Below are 19,350 nucleotides of genomic sequence, written 5' to 3' on the forward strand. Positions count from 1 at the left end.
TCTCTTCCCGCCAAAACAACATTATCTCTTCCTGCCAAAACAACATAAACATGATAGACAATTTTGTTGATATATTCATCTGTTCTTCTTTTAGACTATAGTTTTAATGAATTTGTCATAATTTATAGTTTATATTTTGTTTTTCATTATTTATTTAGAGGAAGATTATTATTCTATTTTTTTAAAAGACTTATATTGGATTTACAAATCTAATGATAGAATGAGAAAAATAAATAATTTAGTTAAGATTCCTAAGAATAAACCAAACATTATTGTACACACAAAATTTGTAAAAAAGATATATCACATGGTTACGAAATAGTGTAACAAATGATCAATTTATATTGATTTGTATATATGTGAGTACAATTCTCTGTATGACTCTTTACAATGAAAAGAATACAATAAAACTCCTCTGATTCGATCTCCAAAGAACATTACGACCCGAAAGACTACGAAGCTTAATCCTAAATCGTACTTGGATGTCTCCAAGTTGGTTGTTTGATTGGATGTATTTGAGCTTTGATTTGAAGTTGAGGGCCATTGGCTTGATCTCGAACTAAATTGAAGGAAAATGAAGAAGTGGAAATGAGCCTTGATTTTGAAGGAGTAAGGGTGCTTTTTGGACTTAGAGACGACTCTCTATTTTGGTAGAGTGTCAGTAGGGTTCTTCTCTCTAAGTTTCTCCCCTTTTTCATATTTGAGAGGCCTTTATTTATAGGCAACTCAATAGCATTTGATTTGGAATAATCTCTCAACATTTATTGAGAGTTAATTACAAATTTAAATTTGAATTTAATTTGTTCTTTCATTTAATAAGAATTTTTCATGTGAGTCTTTTCTTCTGATATTGCCACATGGTTTTCTTCATTTAATGCTGCCACATGGCTTGGACACGTGTCCTTTATATGTGAGCCTTGACATGTGGCTAGATTTCATTTGCTGATTGTCCACTGTTGACATGTCATCAAATGCAAACTAATTTGACCACAAATATCTGATCATGATCAATCAAATGGCTGTAAATACATCATAAAATTTTGATGTCCACAATTATAATCTCACATTCCTAAGAATCTTATTAAATTCTCAATTAAACCAAACATAAGAATAGTTATATTCCTAGGCATCCAGATTACAAAGCATTACATTCTCAAAAATCTGGATGCCAAAAGTAATGTGGATTCCTCGTACTAAACGCCACCTAAGAGTATAGCAATTTATTTGCAAATTTGTATATATATATATATATATATATATATCTCACTGTCTTGATTGCTTTTAAAAATATAGGCAAAATTCAACTTTTTGTCCTTTTTCAAACTTTTTTTAAAAAAATTTGGATTCATAACATAAACCCGCAATTTAAAATTGAAATATCAAGAAATTGAGAAAAAGGGAAAAAAAACAGAGTGTAAAATATAAGACTATCAATTGAAATACTACACTACAACAAAGTGTAGTTATTTCAACCCTTTTTTATCGAGGGTTTACTAAAATCTGTCGATACAACCTATAAATAAAAATGTAGAGAGCTTTATTACTAAACTTTATTTCAAATGTTATTTGGTCCCTCAAAATAAGTTAAAGCACCCATGAAATAAATGAGAAAAAAAAAAAAAAACTCACCAGTTTTTTCAGCCAACAACCCTTGGTAAAATATTACAAATTTTTCAGCCCTTGAAAAAAGCCCACAACAAAATTTTCATCCCTTGCAAAAATCCCACAACTAAATTTAAAACTATAGCCGTATTATATAAATTTAAAACAAATTAAATAACAAAACAAAGAGCTTATAACTACTTTCACTCTCAGAGCATAGAAATCGCAGAGCATGGAGATCTCATAGCTCGTCGATCATGGAGATCTCATAGAGCTCGACAATCATCGATTTTGTACGAGTTCATCTCCATTTTGTGACTCTTCATCTCTCTGCCGATTTAGACGATCACCGTTTCTCAGCTCGGATTAGGTACGAATCACAAACCCTAATTTCATCTTTGATTTTTTTGTTTTTTTGGTTTACCCACACTTTTTCCTCAATTTCCCCATGATTTCGTTTCACATTTCTCAGAAAACGGAGCTCATCATCGATTTCCCTATAGAAAGCTGTGCAGCACCATCAGGTAATGAGATTCCAGCAAACTCACTGTGCACTGTGCACTGTTTCTCACTCTCTGCCGCTTTTGCTTTTCGAAATTCACTTTCCATTTCCAAACAATCCGTGTTTTACTTGTAATGCGATTGATCTAGGGTTTCATTTCTCACTAAATTTTTGTGTGTGTGATGATGTGTAATGCGTAATCTGTTAAAATAATGGCGTATAGTTCTCGTTTGGGCTAAAACAAAAAGCTGCGGTGCGTTTTTGCTCTTTCCTCATCCGCCTTGATTGTATCGGCCAGTCACGATGGGAGCTATAAGATTTGGGATTCCTCTAAGGGTACGCTTTTGAAAACGCTTATTGACGATAAGCTTCCTTCTGTTTCCTTTGCTAAGTTCTCTCCAAACGGCAAGTTCATCCTCCTTGCCACGCAAAACGACACCCTCGTAAGTTTCTTTTTCAATTTTACAAGATGTAAGTTCCGCTTTCCTTGATTTGATTTTTTTTCTTCAAAAAATTGTGCGGTAGGCATTGCAGTTGATTTATTTTGCATAATACTTAAATTAAGGGGAAACAAAATTGTGGGTCTGCCTTTTTCTGGTTTGTGATTTTTGCTTGATTTTGTATTGTAAGCATCCTGAAATTGCTTTTATTATCCTTTTTTAAGGTGAAATGTTTGGGTTTTTTTTTTTTTTTGGTGGTCATGGCATAGGGCACACTGCAGTGGAATGGGTTTGCATTATTGGATTATATTATATTAGGCACTTTTGTAAGCACGACCATGTAAATTTAAGAGAAATGGATCTGTTATGATTGGTAATTCAACCTTGGTGCCATCAAGTTAGTGTTGTGTTAGAAACATGAGGAGGATACTTTTATGTGTGGCTAAATGTATTAGATTTTTTATTTTATTTATTTTTATTTTTTTATTGACTTGATAGCTAGTTTTGTAACATTAAGGATAAAGGTAGGTAGTCATAAATCCAGTGTGTGCAGAGTATTCACTAGAACTAGATGTTTCTGATAGCTTGACCAAGTTAGTTTATCCTTTTGAAAAACTTGAGGAAAGAATGAAATTAGAATGTGCAGTCTGACTCTTAATGGACCAAGGATATAATAGTTTCTTGTTTTTACCATTTTCAAATACCCTTGTAATGTTCCATTTTCAAATTTTACCAAATTTTTTCATACATTTTGTCTTTGTAATTGTGTTATTGTGGACTTGAAATGGCAATGATTACTTACCATCAGATCAGTTATCATCATGACTCACTGCGATCATGACGCATGTTTATTTTTGAATACGTGTCATGATTGTAGTGGATTCAATGCAATTTAGGCACTGGACAGAAACCAAGTCCCCCTAATATATATATAACATTCATGTTTTAAATTATCTTCATGTTTTACTTGTAATTAGTTATATATTGCTAATTGTTACAAATAGAGTCCAATTTAGTAACGATCGGAAAAATGTGTGTGTGTGTGTGTATTATTTTCATGGTGAGAACCCTGTTTTCTTTAAGCCTCATGAGCATAGGTCTCTAACCCTGTTTTCGTTTTTTTTGTATTTTTACTATTCATGGCTTTGAGCTTCGCTAGCTAGCTAGCTAAGCTGAGCTAATTCCTCCTGAAAATTAGGGTTCTTAGCTATTCATTTTTTATCTGTACTAGGGTTTTTGTTTCTGAGCTGATTTTTTAGTTTCTTGCGCTCTAGTTTTGTTTTTGTTTTTATTTTTTATTTTTATTCCAATTTGTCTAATTTTGTAGGTCTTCCATTGTTACCTTCTTCTCAGCTCTCAGCTCGATCGGACGCCAGATCTGAGTTTTTCAATCTGTGTCTAATTCAGGTAAATTTTTTTTTTTTTTTTTCATTTCGATACCCTTTTGGTGGAATTGGATTTGTAAAATGCTAAAATGATATATTGGGCAATTTATATTGAGAGTTCGGATCTTTGAACTTGTTAACTTCTTTGTTTGTATTATATGATCTTATATAAATCAGAGTGCAATTCACTTTTTTCTGACTTCATTTATTGTGTAATTAAAGATGGGAGTTTAGTTTGTTTAATAAAATTGAATTCTAATAAGGAGTATGTTGGTTTTTTTTTCATGATTTTTGAAGATGGGTTTGTTTTTGTTTTGGGTTTTGCAGATTTTTTCTTTCTTTCTTTTGCAGTTTGTGATGCCATCATTGATTCGTATTAGAATTGTTAGCTTAATTACTCATAATGAATTCTTGCTGAGTTGTTAATCTGCATTAGTTTTTAATGTTGCTGTTATGGCCTTCTCTTTGCCAAAAAATGGGAGTTTGGGTTGTTGAACAAAATTGACTTCTACTAAGGGGTATGTTGGTTTTTTTCATGATTTTTGGAGATGGGTTTGTTTTTGTTTTGGGTTTTACAGATTTAAAAAAAAAAATTATTATTATTATTATTATTTTAATTTTTTGTGGTTCATGATGCCATCATTGATTCAATAATAGAATCTTAACTTTAATTACTCAGAATGAATGCTTGTTGAGTTATTACTCTGCATTAGTCTTTAATGTTACTATTTTGACTTTCTCTTTGCCAAAAAAAAGGGAATTTAGGTTGTTGAACAAAATTGACTTCTACTATGGAGTATGTTGGATTTTCCAAGGTTTTGGAGATGGTTTTGTATTTGTTTTAGGTTTTACAGATTTTTTTTTTCTTTCTTTTGTGGTTCATGATGCCATCATTGATTCATATTAGAATTGTTAGCTCATAATGAATGTTTGCTGAGTGATCATTCTGCATTAGCTTTTTATGTTACAGTTTTGACCTTCTCTTTGCCAAAAAAAAGGGAGTTTAGGTTGTTGAACAAAATTGACTTCTACTAAGAATTATGTTGGTTTTTTCATGATTTTGGAGATGAGTTTGTTGTTGTGTTGGGTTTTAGAGATCTTTTTCTTACTTTTGTGGTTTATGATGCCATAATTGATTCGTATTACAATGTTGGCTTAATTAGCTTCCTGAGTTATTACTCTGCATTAGTTTTTAATGTTTCTGTTTTGACCTTCTCTTTGCCATGTCTTCTAGTCTTATTTCGACTCTTTCCACCTAAATTTGCTTTTGCAATCATAACAACTATTTTTGTTTCCATTTCCAGCTGTGATTATCCATGAATGATGTTTGGTTGTTTTTATGATATGAAAGTGCTTTTCATTCAAAGCAGTGCTTTTATGTTAGCTCAACTTGTAGTTTGTCCTGCTTGGCAAAGAGAGTACAGCAAAAATAGAGCGTGTGGTAGGAGGAGTGCAAGTATTGTAAAGTGGAAAAATGATATAGATGATACCCTTTTGTGTTAAATTTTGTTTCTTATCCTCCCTTTTTGTTCTGGTTCTCATCATACCCTTTTTGTGGAAGGAAAGGCGGGTTTTGGTGTTTCGTCACCATTTGAGAAATGACTTGCAAAAGAGATGACAGTGATGATGAGATGCTCTGTACGGATCAAGCTGAGTCTCCATTGATTAATGAAAGTAGTGGGGTTCCTCCTCATCTAGAATATATGATCTTGAGAAGCGACTCCAAGAATCTGAACAAAAACACTTAGAATCTGAACACAAACGAATAGAGGCTGATGCAGAGTTGAAAGGAGAAGTAAAGCACCTCAAAAGCATGCTCGAACAACAAGCTATTCAAATGGTAGAACAAAGAAGACATTTTGAGGAACAACAAGCTAGTCAAATGGCTGAACAAAGAGCACATTATGACAATATGATGATGCGGATGTTCAGTTATATCACCTCGCAATCAGCCCAATCTAGTAGTGATCACTAAGGTATGAAGATTAACTCAAGCTAGTGACTGTTTTAGTACTATTGGATAAATTTGGATTGACTTGTTGAGTTGTTTACACTGAGTTGTTATCCTTGTCGAAAAAATATTTGGAGTTTGAATTTGAAATTCCATTTTTGTACATAATATCTACGTCTCCATGTTGTGTAGTTAGCATAGTAGGTTGGCTATTCCCTCTTCTAAGTGACTGGTTTGTGGTAAATAAGACTCAAATAATATGACTTCCTAATGAAATCTCACGTTTGATTTTATGGACTAAATTTTGTGTGGCATACTGTGCTTTTAATATTACAAATTCTTGCAGTTGGTATTGTATCATTCACTCAGGAATCAGGATGCTGTCAAAAGTTTCATTTTTCAAACACTTGTGCAAAATTTATTTACTTGTCAAAAAATAAAATATTTGATTTTTTATTTTAGTAAGACCATATTTACTTGTCAAAATTTTTTATTTTAGGAATCAGGAAGATAGTACAATTTACTTTTAAACTGTTGAGCCCGTTTGGATTCTTTAGGTTTTAAATGAGCAAGCCCCAGCCATAGATTTGTTCTAATTCTTTGGGATAGAAAGCTAGAACGTTTGTGAGTTCAAATTACAAGTGCTTGGTAAGTTCTTTAGCTGAGCTTCATGCTTAATGTGGTTCTAATTTTTAATTTTTCAGTTTTTTTTTTTAATTTTTTTTTTAAAAAATTTTTGACCAAATTTGTGATGAATTGGAGTAGCTGTGACCTCACCACTATGAATTATTATTGTCTTGCATATGGTTTTAGAATAAATTTTTGCAGTGGACACTAAGCATGCCTTTTTGATGTAAAAGCAGATTCAATCCTCTTGAAGAATATAAAATATCAGGGTAAATAATAGGATAGAAAGACAATTGACTAAACTTGTCTTTCTGATTGGCAAGTTAGTGTAGGCCACAGATAGTCAATGTCTTCTGGTTTCTGCCAGCAGTTGTGATCATCTGGTGTTTGAGAGCCATTTTGATGTCCACCAACCTAGCAGCAGATGAAGACATTTTAGGTGTTAGTCATGTTACATATTCCTCCAACCCAAGTATATTGTAGCCATTTTAGCACATACATCAGAACTATATCACTGTTGAAACAAAAAATGGTATTAAAGTATCTTCTTTTGATTTTTTTCCCCCTTTTGCAGACTGGTCATTTTCAAGGCCATACTTATGATATTGTATCTGCCTTTCAGGTTCCCAGTTCCCAGTGATGATTTCTTGTGGTTCTCCATTGTTGCTGCATAGTGGACTTTCAAATCATTGAGGGATTTGTGTAGTTTTTGATTCTGCTAAACTGATAAGTGATAGGCCTAGACCTGTGTGTCTGTTAAAGCTATGGTATATTGAAATTTTCCGGGGGGATTTTATAGATGCTTCTCTCCCCTAATGATTGTTTGATCATACAGGATTGTTGATACTTTTCACTTTGTGTATTTGGGTTCTTGTGCAGTCCTTTAATTTCTTGTTTTAAGCTTTCTTAATCAATTGCCAGGTTTATGGTTGGCATCAATTTGCCACCACTTGCTACCATGTCTAACTTCATGAATGTGTATATATATATATATAGTGCATGATTGTGGTTTTTTTTTTTAAAATAAAATAAAATCTTATTTTGAGGGTCAAGAGACCCCTTAAATAACCTTATTTATCAAGGGTTGTAAGTATAAATCTTTTAAACCTTGGTAAAAGGTTATTTAAGGGTCTCTTGACCCTCAAAATAAGATTAGAGCACTTGTTTTGAGGGGCACGAAGGCTCTCAAAATTTCTTTTTCGACGGTATATGTTTCAAAGGTTATCAAGGGTCGGTTGGACTCTTAAAATAACTTCTTTCAAGGTTTTTTAATACTTTTTTTTAGGGGTTTTGACCCTTGAAAAAAGTCTAATTTGTTGTAGTGCTAATAAATAAAAAAAACACTAAAATGCTTGATTATTATTATTATTATTATATTTTTAAGTTTAAGTGTCAGAATAATTAAAAGCTAATAGCCAAGACGAGTCAAAGCTCTTGGTGTGTGACCACTGCACACTCTTAGTGCAATGGTCATTTCACAAGTATAAATGCTTTTGGGGTATGAGAGGCAAAAGTTGAGGTTTAAGTCCCTAGTAAAAAGTTTTACATACATATACACTTAGATTACGCTAAAGTAGAATTTCTATTTTGCATTAAAAAAAAAGAGATAAAAAACAAAGCAAAACTCTTGGGGTGTGCTATTGTGCCTAAGGGAAAATTTTCCCTTTACACGCTTGTGTAGGAAGCTCTTTTTCCTATTATGTGTTTTCCTTTTCTGCGCCGAGTTATTGTTTTTCCTTTATTTCAGCGGGATTAGGAGGCTTTTTTCCTCTTTTGTGTTTATATTTCTGCATCATGGAGGGTAGAGCATTTAAGAGATTCCTAATAGTAGTACATATGATTGAAATCAAATGGTTAACTCAATCAAGTCTGCATGAATTGCCAAAAAAGTCTGCATGAAGATAATTAATGGTACAATTGGTAGATATGTACATTTATTCTTCTTTCATCTCCAACTAGGTATTTATTTGAAGTGTTAGCATTCGAAGAAAAATAAGGGGAAAATTTACTTCTGTAATAAAGAGCATACCAATAGGAAGGAGACTGGAGAAATTTACTTCAGGTGCAGAGTTTGTTGTCATAGTTTATTCTCTCTGTTCATTTGTCAACTATATATTAACCCTTGACATCAATGGGAAACTTGAGGAATTAAATATCCATACCAATTGACACATGCAATACATTGCTGCCAAGCAATTTATTCTCACTTTTCTCTTGGCATGAAGTTCTTGAAGATCTCTCACCGTACGTAGCAAAAACAGTACCACCAACTTTTTGGGTGGTGCTCCGTGTCGATCACTGTGGTCCATAACTGGCTCTGTCGTCAATGTCATGTGTGGAGTTCTTGGGTTACTTGTGCCAATATGATATATCCACAAAAAAAAAAAAAAGAGAATAATTTCTTAGTTCCCGCCTCAAGTCAATTCAAGTTATTCCAAATTTCCTTGATATTTCCTTTTCTTTTTAATCCTCACAATGAAAGAGATTCTATTTGGAAATTTCATATAGGAAAAGACAATATGCTTGGCATTTTCCCCCAGTACAAACAATGACTGTGGAAACTTCGCCCAATGGTAAAAATTAGATTATGTCATCCATTACATTTTCCTTCGAGAATAAAAGAGATTTTCTTAATAGAAATTGTACATTTTCAGCTGCTTCTTAAGAATTTTCCTCTATCTTATGTTTGGAAGTTTGAAGGGAAATGAGAGTAGAGGAGAATGACTATTCTTCACTTTGTTTGGATATTTTAAAATTAAGTAAGGAGGAGAGAAATAATTAATCTTTTCACAGTTTGTAATTTTGTTAATATGATAAGGGTAAATTTGGTAATTCATTTGGTCAAACATTTTTACAGTGTACTTCTTTTTCCAAATCTTTTCAACTTGAGGAAATTAAAAATGAGGAGTAAGAAGTAGTTAAAACCTCTTCAAATCCCTCCCCATCCTCTCTTTAAAATAATCCAAATAAGGTAATTTAACTTACTCTCTCACCCTCTACTCTATTCGATCTCTTCTAATCCCCCTCTATCCAAACAAGTTATTAATTTACGTTTTCCACTTGTATGTTCATGCTCTCACACTCAAAGCTTCAGCTAAAACAAATTTCCCTTGTAATGAAAGTCATCTAGAGTTATTGTTCTTATAGAAAAGTTTAAGATTTGTTTTCCCATCCAACACTGTTAAACGTTCACTTCAATCACCGTATAAGATATTTGCAGTTCCAGCAAATACTGGACCTACAGGCGACAGTATTGAATCCATGGCATGTGATCCTTAACCGCGTTCCGACCTCATTGCTATCAATAATTGAATAAGAAAAAAAGGGAATATTGGACAAGAAACAAGACAAGGGAACAACAAAAGTTTTCACACATATGTCACAACTTAAAAAGCTGGAAGCCATTAGTGAACATGTCTTAGCTGCAACTTGCTTGCATTAGCATCCGCTTAGTTTCTCCAAACTTTCCAAGGGAACTGTGAAAATAGGGTAAAAATTATTCATGAGCTCAATATTTGGGTAATGGCATAGTAAACTCGTGACCGACGGTATCTTCCAGGAATACGGAGTGCCCCTTTCACTGAAATGTGGACCCTCCCCCATGCATTTCAATGAGAGGGGGCGCTCCTTACACCCGTGCATATGATAATTTTCGGTAATATGGAGTAGTTTTCAGGAGTTAAGAGTACTTAGGACCTTATTGGGCACGAACCAACTTTCTAGGCGGTGCGGTTGTTCATCTTGGAGAATCAAACAATATTCTGTAGTGTAGTAATATTCTAATAAACAGTGAAAACTACCATGAATTTTTAAGTAGTGGAACATTATTTTATTCGTTAAGAAGCAACATATTTATAAAATGAGTGTAGTTGAAATGAAACTATTAAAATATATAAATGAATATACATGAAAAGATAAGAACCAAAACGAGAAAATCCGCTCAAAGATATGAGTAGCTCTTATTGATGAAAAGATGAGAAAAAGAGTCGTTTAAGATTATTTGGTTATTTAGAGAAAAGTGATTAATTCACCAATAAAAAAAGAGTGAGTCGTTGAGAGAATTAAAGAAGGTTGAGAAAAAAATTAAAATTATATTAGTAGAAGTAATATACATGAATATACATGAAAAGATAAGAACCAAAACGAGAAAATCCGCTCAAAGATAGGAGTAGCTCTTATTGATGAAAAGATGAGAGAAAGAGTTGCTTAAGATTATTTGGTTATTTAGAGAAAAGTGATTAATTCACCAATAAAAAAAGAGTGAGTCGTTGAGAGAATTAAAGAAGGTTGAGAATTAAAATTATATTAGTAGAAGTAATAAAAAATGATTTATCAATTTTTTTTAAAAGAAAAAATTGACTTACCAATTAAGGAAATAACAAAGAACATGACTTCAAATAGACTAGAATAGAGGGCAAGAATAAATGTGGCCAACATTAATTAATCTATTGAAGATCCAAAACCGACCCCAAAATTTTGAGATTAAAACTTCTTGTTGTTGTTGCATTATTGTTCTTACCTTTCAATCTTTTGAGTTTTAATACTTGAATTTGAGTAATTATCAAGTATGTTGATGCATGATACAACAATGTAATACTCCTTACATAATAATAGCTCTACTGAATAAAAATTACAGTGAAAGGAGGGAATTACACGTTGGCTTTACTTTGAAAGTACATAAAATTAATTAATTTTATGATTTTTACTTTTAACCTTGAGTTTTCGAAAATGTGTATATATATACCAGCCTCATCACATGCGTTTGGGGCGTGTAATGAGGTTTTTTTATATTATTTTTAGTATCATCATTTTTCTTTAAAAATAAAAAATAAAGGATAAGTTTGTTTTGAAAACATGGATTAGTAAGAGAGTGTCATATTTTGTAGACATTTTAAGTGGAGTTGGAGATATATTTTTATTGAGTTGTCTTTAAATTTTTATTATTATTAAATATAAGGTTTAAAAGTATTTTTGAATCATAGTCAAAAAGAAAAATCTTCATATAAATAGTATAGATTAATATATACCAAGAAAGGAAAGTCAGAGTTAATCCGCAGCTCTGACCCTGTGGGGTTAACCATTTGGACAGGGCCTTGACTGCTCAAGCCCAGCCCATAACCTGTGGCACAGTGTAGAAAGTTTCTAGGATATTACTATCAAATAATTTAATGCATGTTCTACTAGGAGACGAGAAAAAAATCTAGCTAGCTAGCTCTCCCAATGCTAGCATCCAAAAAATTACAACTGGTGCAATATCGTCGTTTTCACGTTTTCATTCACTTCCACTCAATCAAACTTACAACATCCTCCTCAAAATTTCCTTTAAGAAGACCCTCCTTCCCTCCAACTAAAGCATCCCATTAGCCCTTAAACTACTCAAGCTAGCTAGCAATGGCTTCCAACAAGCTCTCAGCTGCAGCCATTCTAGTAATCTCTCTCCTTTTCTACTCAACACTCTCTAGTGCTTGTAATTATTGCAACCCCACTCCAATAGCTCCTCCTCCGGGCGAATCTTGTCCCAAAGACACATTGAAGCTTGGAGTTTGTGTGGACCTTCTTGGACTCATTAACCTTCAGTTGGGAACCCCTCCTACCAGCAAGTGCTGTGCACTGCTTACAGGCTTGACTGACCTTGAAGCTGCACTATGTCTTTGCACTGCCATTAAGGCCAATGTGCTTGGGATTAACTTGAATGTGCCTGTTTCACTTAGTTTGCTTCTTAGTGCTTGCCAAAAGACAGTTCCTGCTGGCTTCCAATGTCAATAGAGTATAAAGGGCTCTGGGTTGCCAATTTGTTCTGCACTGTGTCCTTAGCTGTTGGGGTGTGCTTCTTGCTGCTGTTGGCTTGTGTGTGTATTTTGGTGGCTTTATTGGAGTTTTGTCTTGTTTTTTCTCTTTCAATTTGTTATATGGGGGTGGGGTGTAGTTATTATTACTAATTACTCAGATGGGTTGTAATCTGATTTGTTCAAATAACTGCATGGGCAAGTTTGTCTTCATGTGTGTTTATTATCAAAATTTAGTTTCTTTATCAAATTATGCATTTGTTTTTAATATTCTCTCTCTCTCTCTCTCTCTCTCTCTCTCTCTCTCTCTCTCTCTCTCTCTCTCTCTCTCTCTCAGTTTTCTTTCAATTGAGTTTAGATATGTAGTGCTGCGGCTATTCAACGTTGGAAATCTCAAAGAATTAAAGGTAATTTGAAATATTTTGATGTTTATAAGTCAAGTGGTAGAAAATCATTAAATTTTGCTAATTTCCAAATTCAAACACACATTTGTTGCCAGAATATCAATGTAATACCTTGAGGACGACTAACAGATTCACTTATTCTTGTATAATTAACTTAATAAACAAGTTCATAGATTTTAATTAGCTCAACTGGTAAAATATTTTATCGTCGAATAAGAGAATGTGATTAATTGCATTTTTTCTCCTAAATAAAAGAGCGAAAGTTACGTAATCATTTTGCCTATATAGTTTTTCAAATATGCTTTTCAATAGATTTTCTATCCAATTAAACATCATTTCTTCATTATTTTTTTATTCTTTTTTTAAGATTCTTTACTCATTCTTTTAAATACTTTTTTTTTTCATTCCTTCTTTACTTTTTCTTTTCTCATTTATAAATCAAAAAAATTCTTTTGTTAATGAATAGTGACTTTTCAAACATAGAGTCATTATTCATGAGATTTTTTTTTTTTTAAATTTTAAAGAAATTTTCGGACTTGCATTTTAAAGGTATACTCTATAAAAAAAAAAAGGGAGAATTTTGACTTTAGTTCAACTATTGGAGATGCTCATGGCTTTGCCGATTAAATTTATACTCTAATTCTGATAACTATGTATACAAATTTTTGTCCAAAACTCCAACTAAAAAGCTTTATGATAAAAAAAAAAAATTCTCTTTAATTTGGTGGTCATATTGATCAGTTTCTAATTTTTATTTTTATGAGTGGGTATGGCTTAAAAACAATAAAAAATAAAATAAAAAAGCACAAATCTATTTTATCCTCATGAGCTAACTAGTCACTAAAGCCTAAAAGCATGGTTAAATATAAATTACCATCCTAAGCCATTTGTAGCATATATATTACACTTTAAAATTTTACCATCAACGTCTTAATTATTTTTATAAAAAGAAACATCCTAATTAAATTGATTATGAGATTGTTTCTATTAGCAATTTAGCATCCAATCATTTAAATTAATGTTAAATTTCAGTCACATGATTTGCCTGTGAGATATATACTGATTGCAAAAAGACATAAATACTCATCCAATTGACATTTAATATAACAAAAATACCTTGCAAAAATTCCATCGTATCCTAAAAAAAAAAGAATATTCTCCTCTACACTCAGCTGTCACACCAAATAGTCACTGTTGTCGACAAACCATTCAGTATTGCTACCCAAACCCTGATGATAGGAACAACACAGGCAGCATGCATCTCCGCTCAATTCAACACTCACATACACACAATTTTAAGGGTATAATAGAGAATTTATTGGAGATGCTCTAAAATTCAATTTTATCTAAGACATTCTTTTAGTTGCTTGGGATTCTATTAAATTCTCAGAGCATCTCTAACTGCCTTCCTAAGTTTTTTTATTGTTTGGAGAGTGGATAGTGACATTTACTTTTTACTTACTTACTTTTTGAAATACACTTTCCAACAGACTCTCTATCATTTTCCATCTCATTTAAATATTATTTATTCATTATTTCTTTAATCTTTCTTTATTCTTTTTTAATATTTTTTTATTCTTCTCTAATAACTATATTTTCCAAATTCCTAACAATTATATTTTTAAATTTTCCAACGGTACATTTTTCAAAATTTTCAACAATTATATAGGCTCTTTTTAAGGGTCATATTTTTCAAATGATAATATTTCTCAATAGTCATATCTTTCAAAATGACTTGATAAATTTCAAGATTTGCATAGATTTGATAAATTTCAAATTACATAGAATTTTTAAATGAAGAGAAATTTCAAAGTACTTGAGTCTAAAATTATTATAAGCTTATTCAAATTCAATAAAATCATATTTATGCTTATAAAAGTGACTGTTCATTCAAAAAAGAAGACTATTATATATCATTTATCCATGTCTACGAATGCATACAACTTTACATGCCACTATGGGTCCGTTTGGATAAAACTTATTGCTGAAAACTGAAAACTAAAAACACTGTAACAAAATAATTTTTAAATATGTGAATAATGCTGTGGGACCTATTTTTAATATTTTTTCTGAATAAAGTGTTTGTGGGTCCCATGAACAGTGCATGAACAGTAACTTTGTCTCCCGCACAGTAACATCACATGCATGAACAGTATCAGTTACTATTCATAAACGCTGAAAAAAAAAAAACTGAAAACATGCAAACGCAAAACATAAACGCTGAATCCAAACCTATCCTATATACAAAATAATCTAGTTAGAATCATAGTTAAAGAAATAAAATAACATTAAAATGTCAAAATTCATTAGCAATGAGAGAAACATAGAACCTGCTTAAATGAACATATTAAACATACATTAAGCCAGTCAAGAATCAGTAAAAGAAGGGGGTAAGGGAGGAAAGAAAATCTCAGAAACCAATATTAACAAAATGCATATTAAATGTCCTGTATTTCAGCTTCTTTATCAATGCTTCTTCCTTGATATGGTACTTTGTTTGGGTTGTGTTGCACAACATACTAAGTATTTTACAAACACACTGATTTTGCTAACAAATTTACCATCGCTATTGTGCTACGGTTATAGCTCTAGTTAGTCTCACTTGGGAGATTAAGGGACAACCAAATTGTGCCCAAGAGCAGGTCGCTTTTGCTTAACAATGTGCTAACAATATAATTGATTTTGTATATCAATGAGGGAAGGCCTTAAGACAAATAGTTGGCATGCAAAAATAGAGATGAGGCCAAACAAATTATTAAAAAAAAAAAAAAAAACTATAAGGAATCAGATTAGCTTATTGACTCTAAATAAGATTGATTAAATAGCTATAGATGAGATCAAGAAATAGAGTGAAAGAGAAAAACACAAATTAGAGATACATAGAAAAAACCCATAAATCCAAAACTAAATCCAGACATTAACAATAGCAAATCATGTTAAACCACCAAATCTAGTATAAGCTAATAAATTCATACATTATGCAAAAAAAACCATGAAATCAAATTTTGGGTACCGATTTCCGTTGTTGACTGATATTCTCAAAATTTCGTTGTTGATTGATGTTCTCAAATTTCTGTTTATCTTCATTGGTGGTTGAGCCACGATTTGGGGTTCAAAAAATCTGGGTAGATCGTTTTGTGAAAGAGAGTTCCGTTGATTTTGTGCTTCATCGTTGTTTGCTAATGAGAAGCAAAGAGAGAGTTTTTTCTAAAGAGAAGCAAGAGAGAGAGAGTGTAGAAGAAAGAGAAATGGAGGAAAGAGAAAAAATTATTTTTTTATCCAACAAGCTGATTATTTTAATAGATAAAAAGATTTGAAGGAGCTACAGTACTCTCTGCATCAAGAGAGGTATTGTAGCAACTCTAAAAAAAAAAAAGAAGAGATAAAGAGCTTGTTGAAGCTTGATTTTGCTGTGTTTGCTCTCCAAATAAGGCTTTAGAGAGCCTATTGGAGATGCTCTCAGTAAGCTTTGCCGTACCATCTATGTTTGCGATTTGGCTTCCTAAATCCTATTGCAATGCTTTATCTAGGTTTGTGGGGACTTGCATGATTTTTCCTACAATCCCTCATAATTGACATATAGGCACTGTTAATGTAGTTTGAACAAGTCCTGCGTTTAACTTTATCTTTATAGCTTGAATCCTATGTTAAATACAAAGATTAATCCCATCACTCAAGGTCTAAACTCAGCTACTACGCTTGTTTCAAAGTTCATAAAAGAATGTAATGAAATAGAATGAGTAAATTATAAGAGAATGGAATGGAAGAGAATGTTTCTAAGTAATGAAATGGAACAAAATTAAGTCATCTTAATTGATGTTTTAAAATAAAATAAAACAAATGGAAAAAAATGGAAGATAAGTAACATTGTTTGGGATTATCATAAATGAAGAACCATTGAAGGCTCAAGAATTTGAGCAAAGTTTGAAGATCTACGAAGAAGGAACCTTCATGTGCACAGGACCACTTGTCAAGAGAAATGCATGAATATGGTGATCAAAATGTCACTACGGTATTGGTCCATTGGAAGATCTTCTTTGATGAAGATGCTATTTCACAACACCTTGTGAGCAAGGTGTTTTCAAAGGGAGGGAAATGTTGGGAATGCTATAAGTATGTGGATAACAATTATTGTATTGAGAATTAGTTAGTTAGTTAGTTAGTTACAATTTCAAGCATGCTAATCACATTTTGCACATGTTGGAATTATTAATGCACATGGGGAATAATAGAACCAATAGAATGAGACTATGTGGGCCAATGAGATTAAAGCTAGTCTCCTATAAATACATGATTGTAATCCAATATGAGATATCAATTGAAGAATAAACCAACTTCTTAGTGCATTAGTGCATCTCTCTCTCTCTCTTCCTCTCTATAGAAGGTGACTACCTCGAATTAAGTCATTTCCCCTACAATTCTCATCAATCCCCCTATAATTCCTATCCATCCCCATTAGGAACCACCGGATTCCTAACAGGATGGGTATGAATTGTAGGGGGATTGATGGGAATTGTAGGGAAATTGACTTAATTCAAGGTAGTCACCCTCCATAGAGAAAGAGATAGATTCGAGATAGTCACTTTTCATAGAGAAAGAGAGAGAGAGATGCACTAATGCACTAATGCACTAAGAAGTTGGTTTATTCTTTAATTGATATCTCATATTGGATTACAATTATGTATTTATAGGAGACTAGTTCTAATCTCATTGGTCCACATGGCCTCATCCTATTGGTTCTATTATTCCCCATGTGCATTAATAATTCCAACATGTGCTAAATGTGATTAACATGCTTGAAATTGTGACTAACTAACTAACTAAATCTCAATACAACAATTATCATCCACATGCTTATAGCATCAAATGTTAGAGTTTTGTGTGTGAATGTGTTGATGTTAGAGTTTTGTGTGTGAACGTGTTATGTGTAGCTGAATTGTAGAACAGCTAGGCCTCCAAAAGTTAGAGAGAGAGAAGAGAGGAAGATTCAAGAAAGGATAATAGGACAAATTGTTATTAAAGTTCTGATTGATTCCATGTGTTTCCAATTACACCCTTTATACAATCTGTAACTAACTCTCTAACTAACCCTTCCATTCTAACTTTACTAACTGACCTTCCCAACCCGTGTTTACTGTTTACACACTTGGCCAATTACCAACTCACTCTAATACAACAATAGCTACAACAACCCTCACATGAATGAACTAATGAACCAAACAATTCAACGAATTAACTAATACTCACAATCCTAACAATTTCCCCTCCCTTAGAGCACCTTGCCCATAAGGTGTGGAAATTTCTATTGGAGATCAAATAAATTCTCCTAGGTGGCATCCTTCTTGCTCTCACCTTGCCACTGAACCAATACTTGAGTAATGACTCTGTTCCTCAACTGATGTCATCTGTTAGCCAAAATAGACACGGGTTCAGGGGAAAGAACCAAATTAGCAGACATAGTTGGTAGTGTAGACCTAGGCTGCACATGTTGGCCCACTTTGGCTTTGAGATTGTACACATGAAAAATCGGGTGAATAAGGAAACTAGCTGACAAATCTAACTTGTAAGAAACCTGCCCAATCTTTTGTAAAATATGAAATGGGCCATAGAACTGAGGAGCTAACTTTACTAGCTTTTGATGATGCATAGAGGCTTGTTTGTAAGGTTGCAATCTGAGGTAAACCCAATCTCCCACAGTAAACGATCGGTCCACCCTCTTCTTATCAGCATACCATTTCATCCTTTCTTGAGCAGCAGTGAGGTTGTGTTTGAGCAAGGATAAGAGCTACTGTCTATCCTTTAACAACAAGTCCACAGCCCCTACTTGAGTAGTGCCAGACACATAATCCATAACTCTGGGTGAAAGATATCCATATAGAGCCTTAAATGGAGTTAGTTTAATGGATTTATGGAAGTTGGTGTTAAACCAAAACTCAGCCAATGGAAGCCACCCCACCCAAGATTGAGGCTTGTCAGCTGCAAAAGCCCTTAAGTAGTGTTTTGTGGTGGGCCTTTTTTGTAATATTAGGCTGACCTGCCTTCTGTCGTACTAGGCCCAAAGTGATTTGGATCAAGAGGTTGGGATCGGTCCAATTGTAACCCACCTTGGTCCGGCTTGTGCACAAACTATGCCCCGTTTGCCAAGATTTTTTATCAGATGCCCATGGTAGGCAGAGCTGTTATAGCAGGCAGAGCTGTTATAGCAATTATGACAGACAGATATAACGAAAATAATAAAAGAGATACGTTTGCTATTTAGACAAAAGTAATAATAGGCCATTATAAGGAATGCTCGTTTTATGAAATAGCAGAAATAAATACTAAAGAGATAGTAACAAGCTTATTGAATCAAAGAGAGAAAAGTCAGTTTGCCATGCCAAGTTATGTCATTGGGTCTAAGTCAAGAAGGGAACCATTTCCTCAATGCGAATAATCTCCTCAGGAAGAAATTAACTGCTTTGAGGGAACGGGCCTAAATGACCTATGCCCAGAAGGATCCTTCGCCTTTAACAGAGAGCATGGGTTTTAGAGGGAGAGAGGGAATCAACCTATCTAGTGCATGCCTGCCACTCTATTTTCTTTATCTTTGTTTTCTTATTCTCTCTAATTCTTTCTTTCTTTTCTTTTCATTTTCTTTCTCAGTGCTAGCTTAG

The 19,350-nt window shown here is 33.1% G+C and overlaps 1 protein-coding gene across 1 annotated transcript; it reads left to right on the forward strand.

The window, feature by feature from the left end:
• The first annotated feature begins 11,826 nt into the window (after positions 1–11,826).
• LOC142613287 (pEARLI1-like lipid transfer protein 3) lies at positions 11,827–12,543 on the forward strand. Its single transcript, XM_075785578.1, has one exon. It carries the CDS (start codon positions 11,899–11,901, stop codon positions 12,271–12,273), a length of 375 nt encoding a protein of 124 aa, XP_075641693.1. The 5' UTR covers positions 11,827–11,898; the 3' UTR covers positions 12,274–12,543.
• The last annotated feature ends 6,807 nt before the right edge of the window (positions 12,544–19,350 follow it).

Source organism: Castanea sativa, chromosome 1, assembly GCF_040712315.1.
Source record: "Castanea sativa cultivar Marrone di Chiusa Pesio chromosome 1, ASM4071231v1".
Taxonomy (NCBI): domain Eukaryota; kingdom Viridiplantae; phylum Streptophyta; class Magnoliopsida; order Fagales; family Fagaceae; genus Castanea; species Castanea sativa.

Bases quoted from the DNA above. Each gene is read 5' to 3' on its own strand.
- LOC142613287 (XM_075785578.1), top strand. From the start codon at position 11,899: ATGGCTTCCAACAAGCTCTCAGCTGCAGCCATTCTAGTAATCTCTCTC.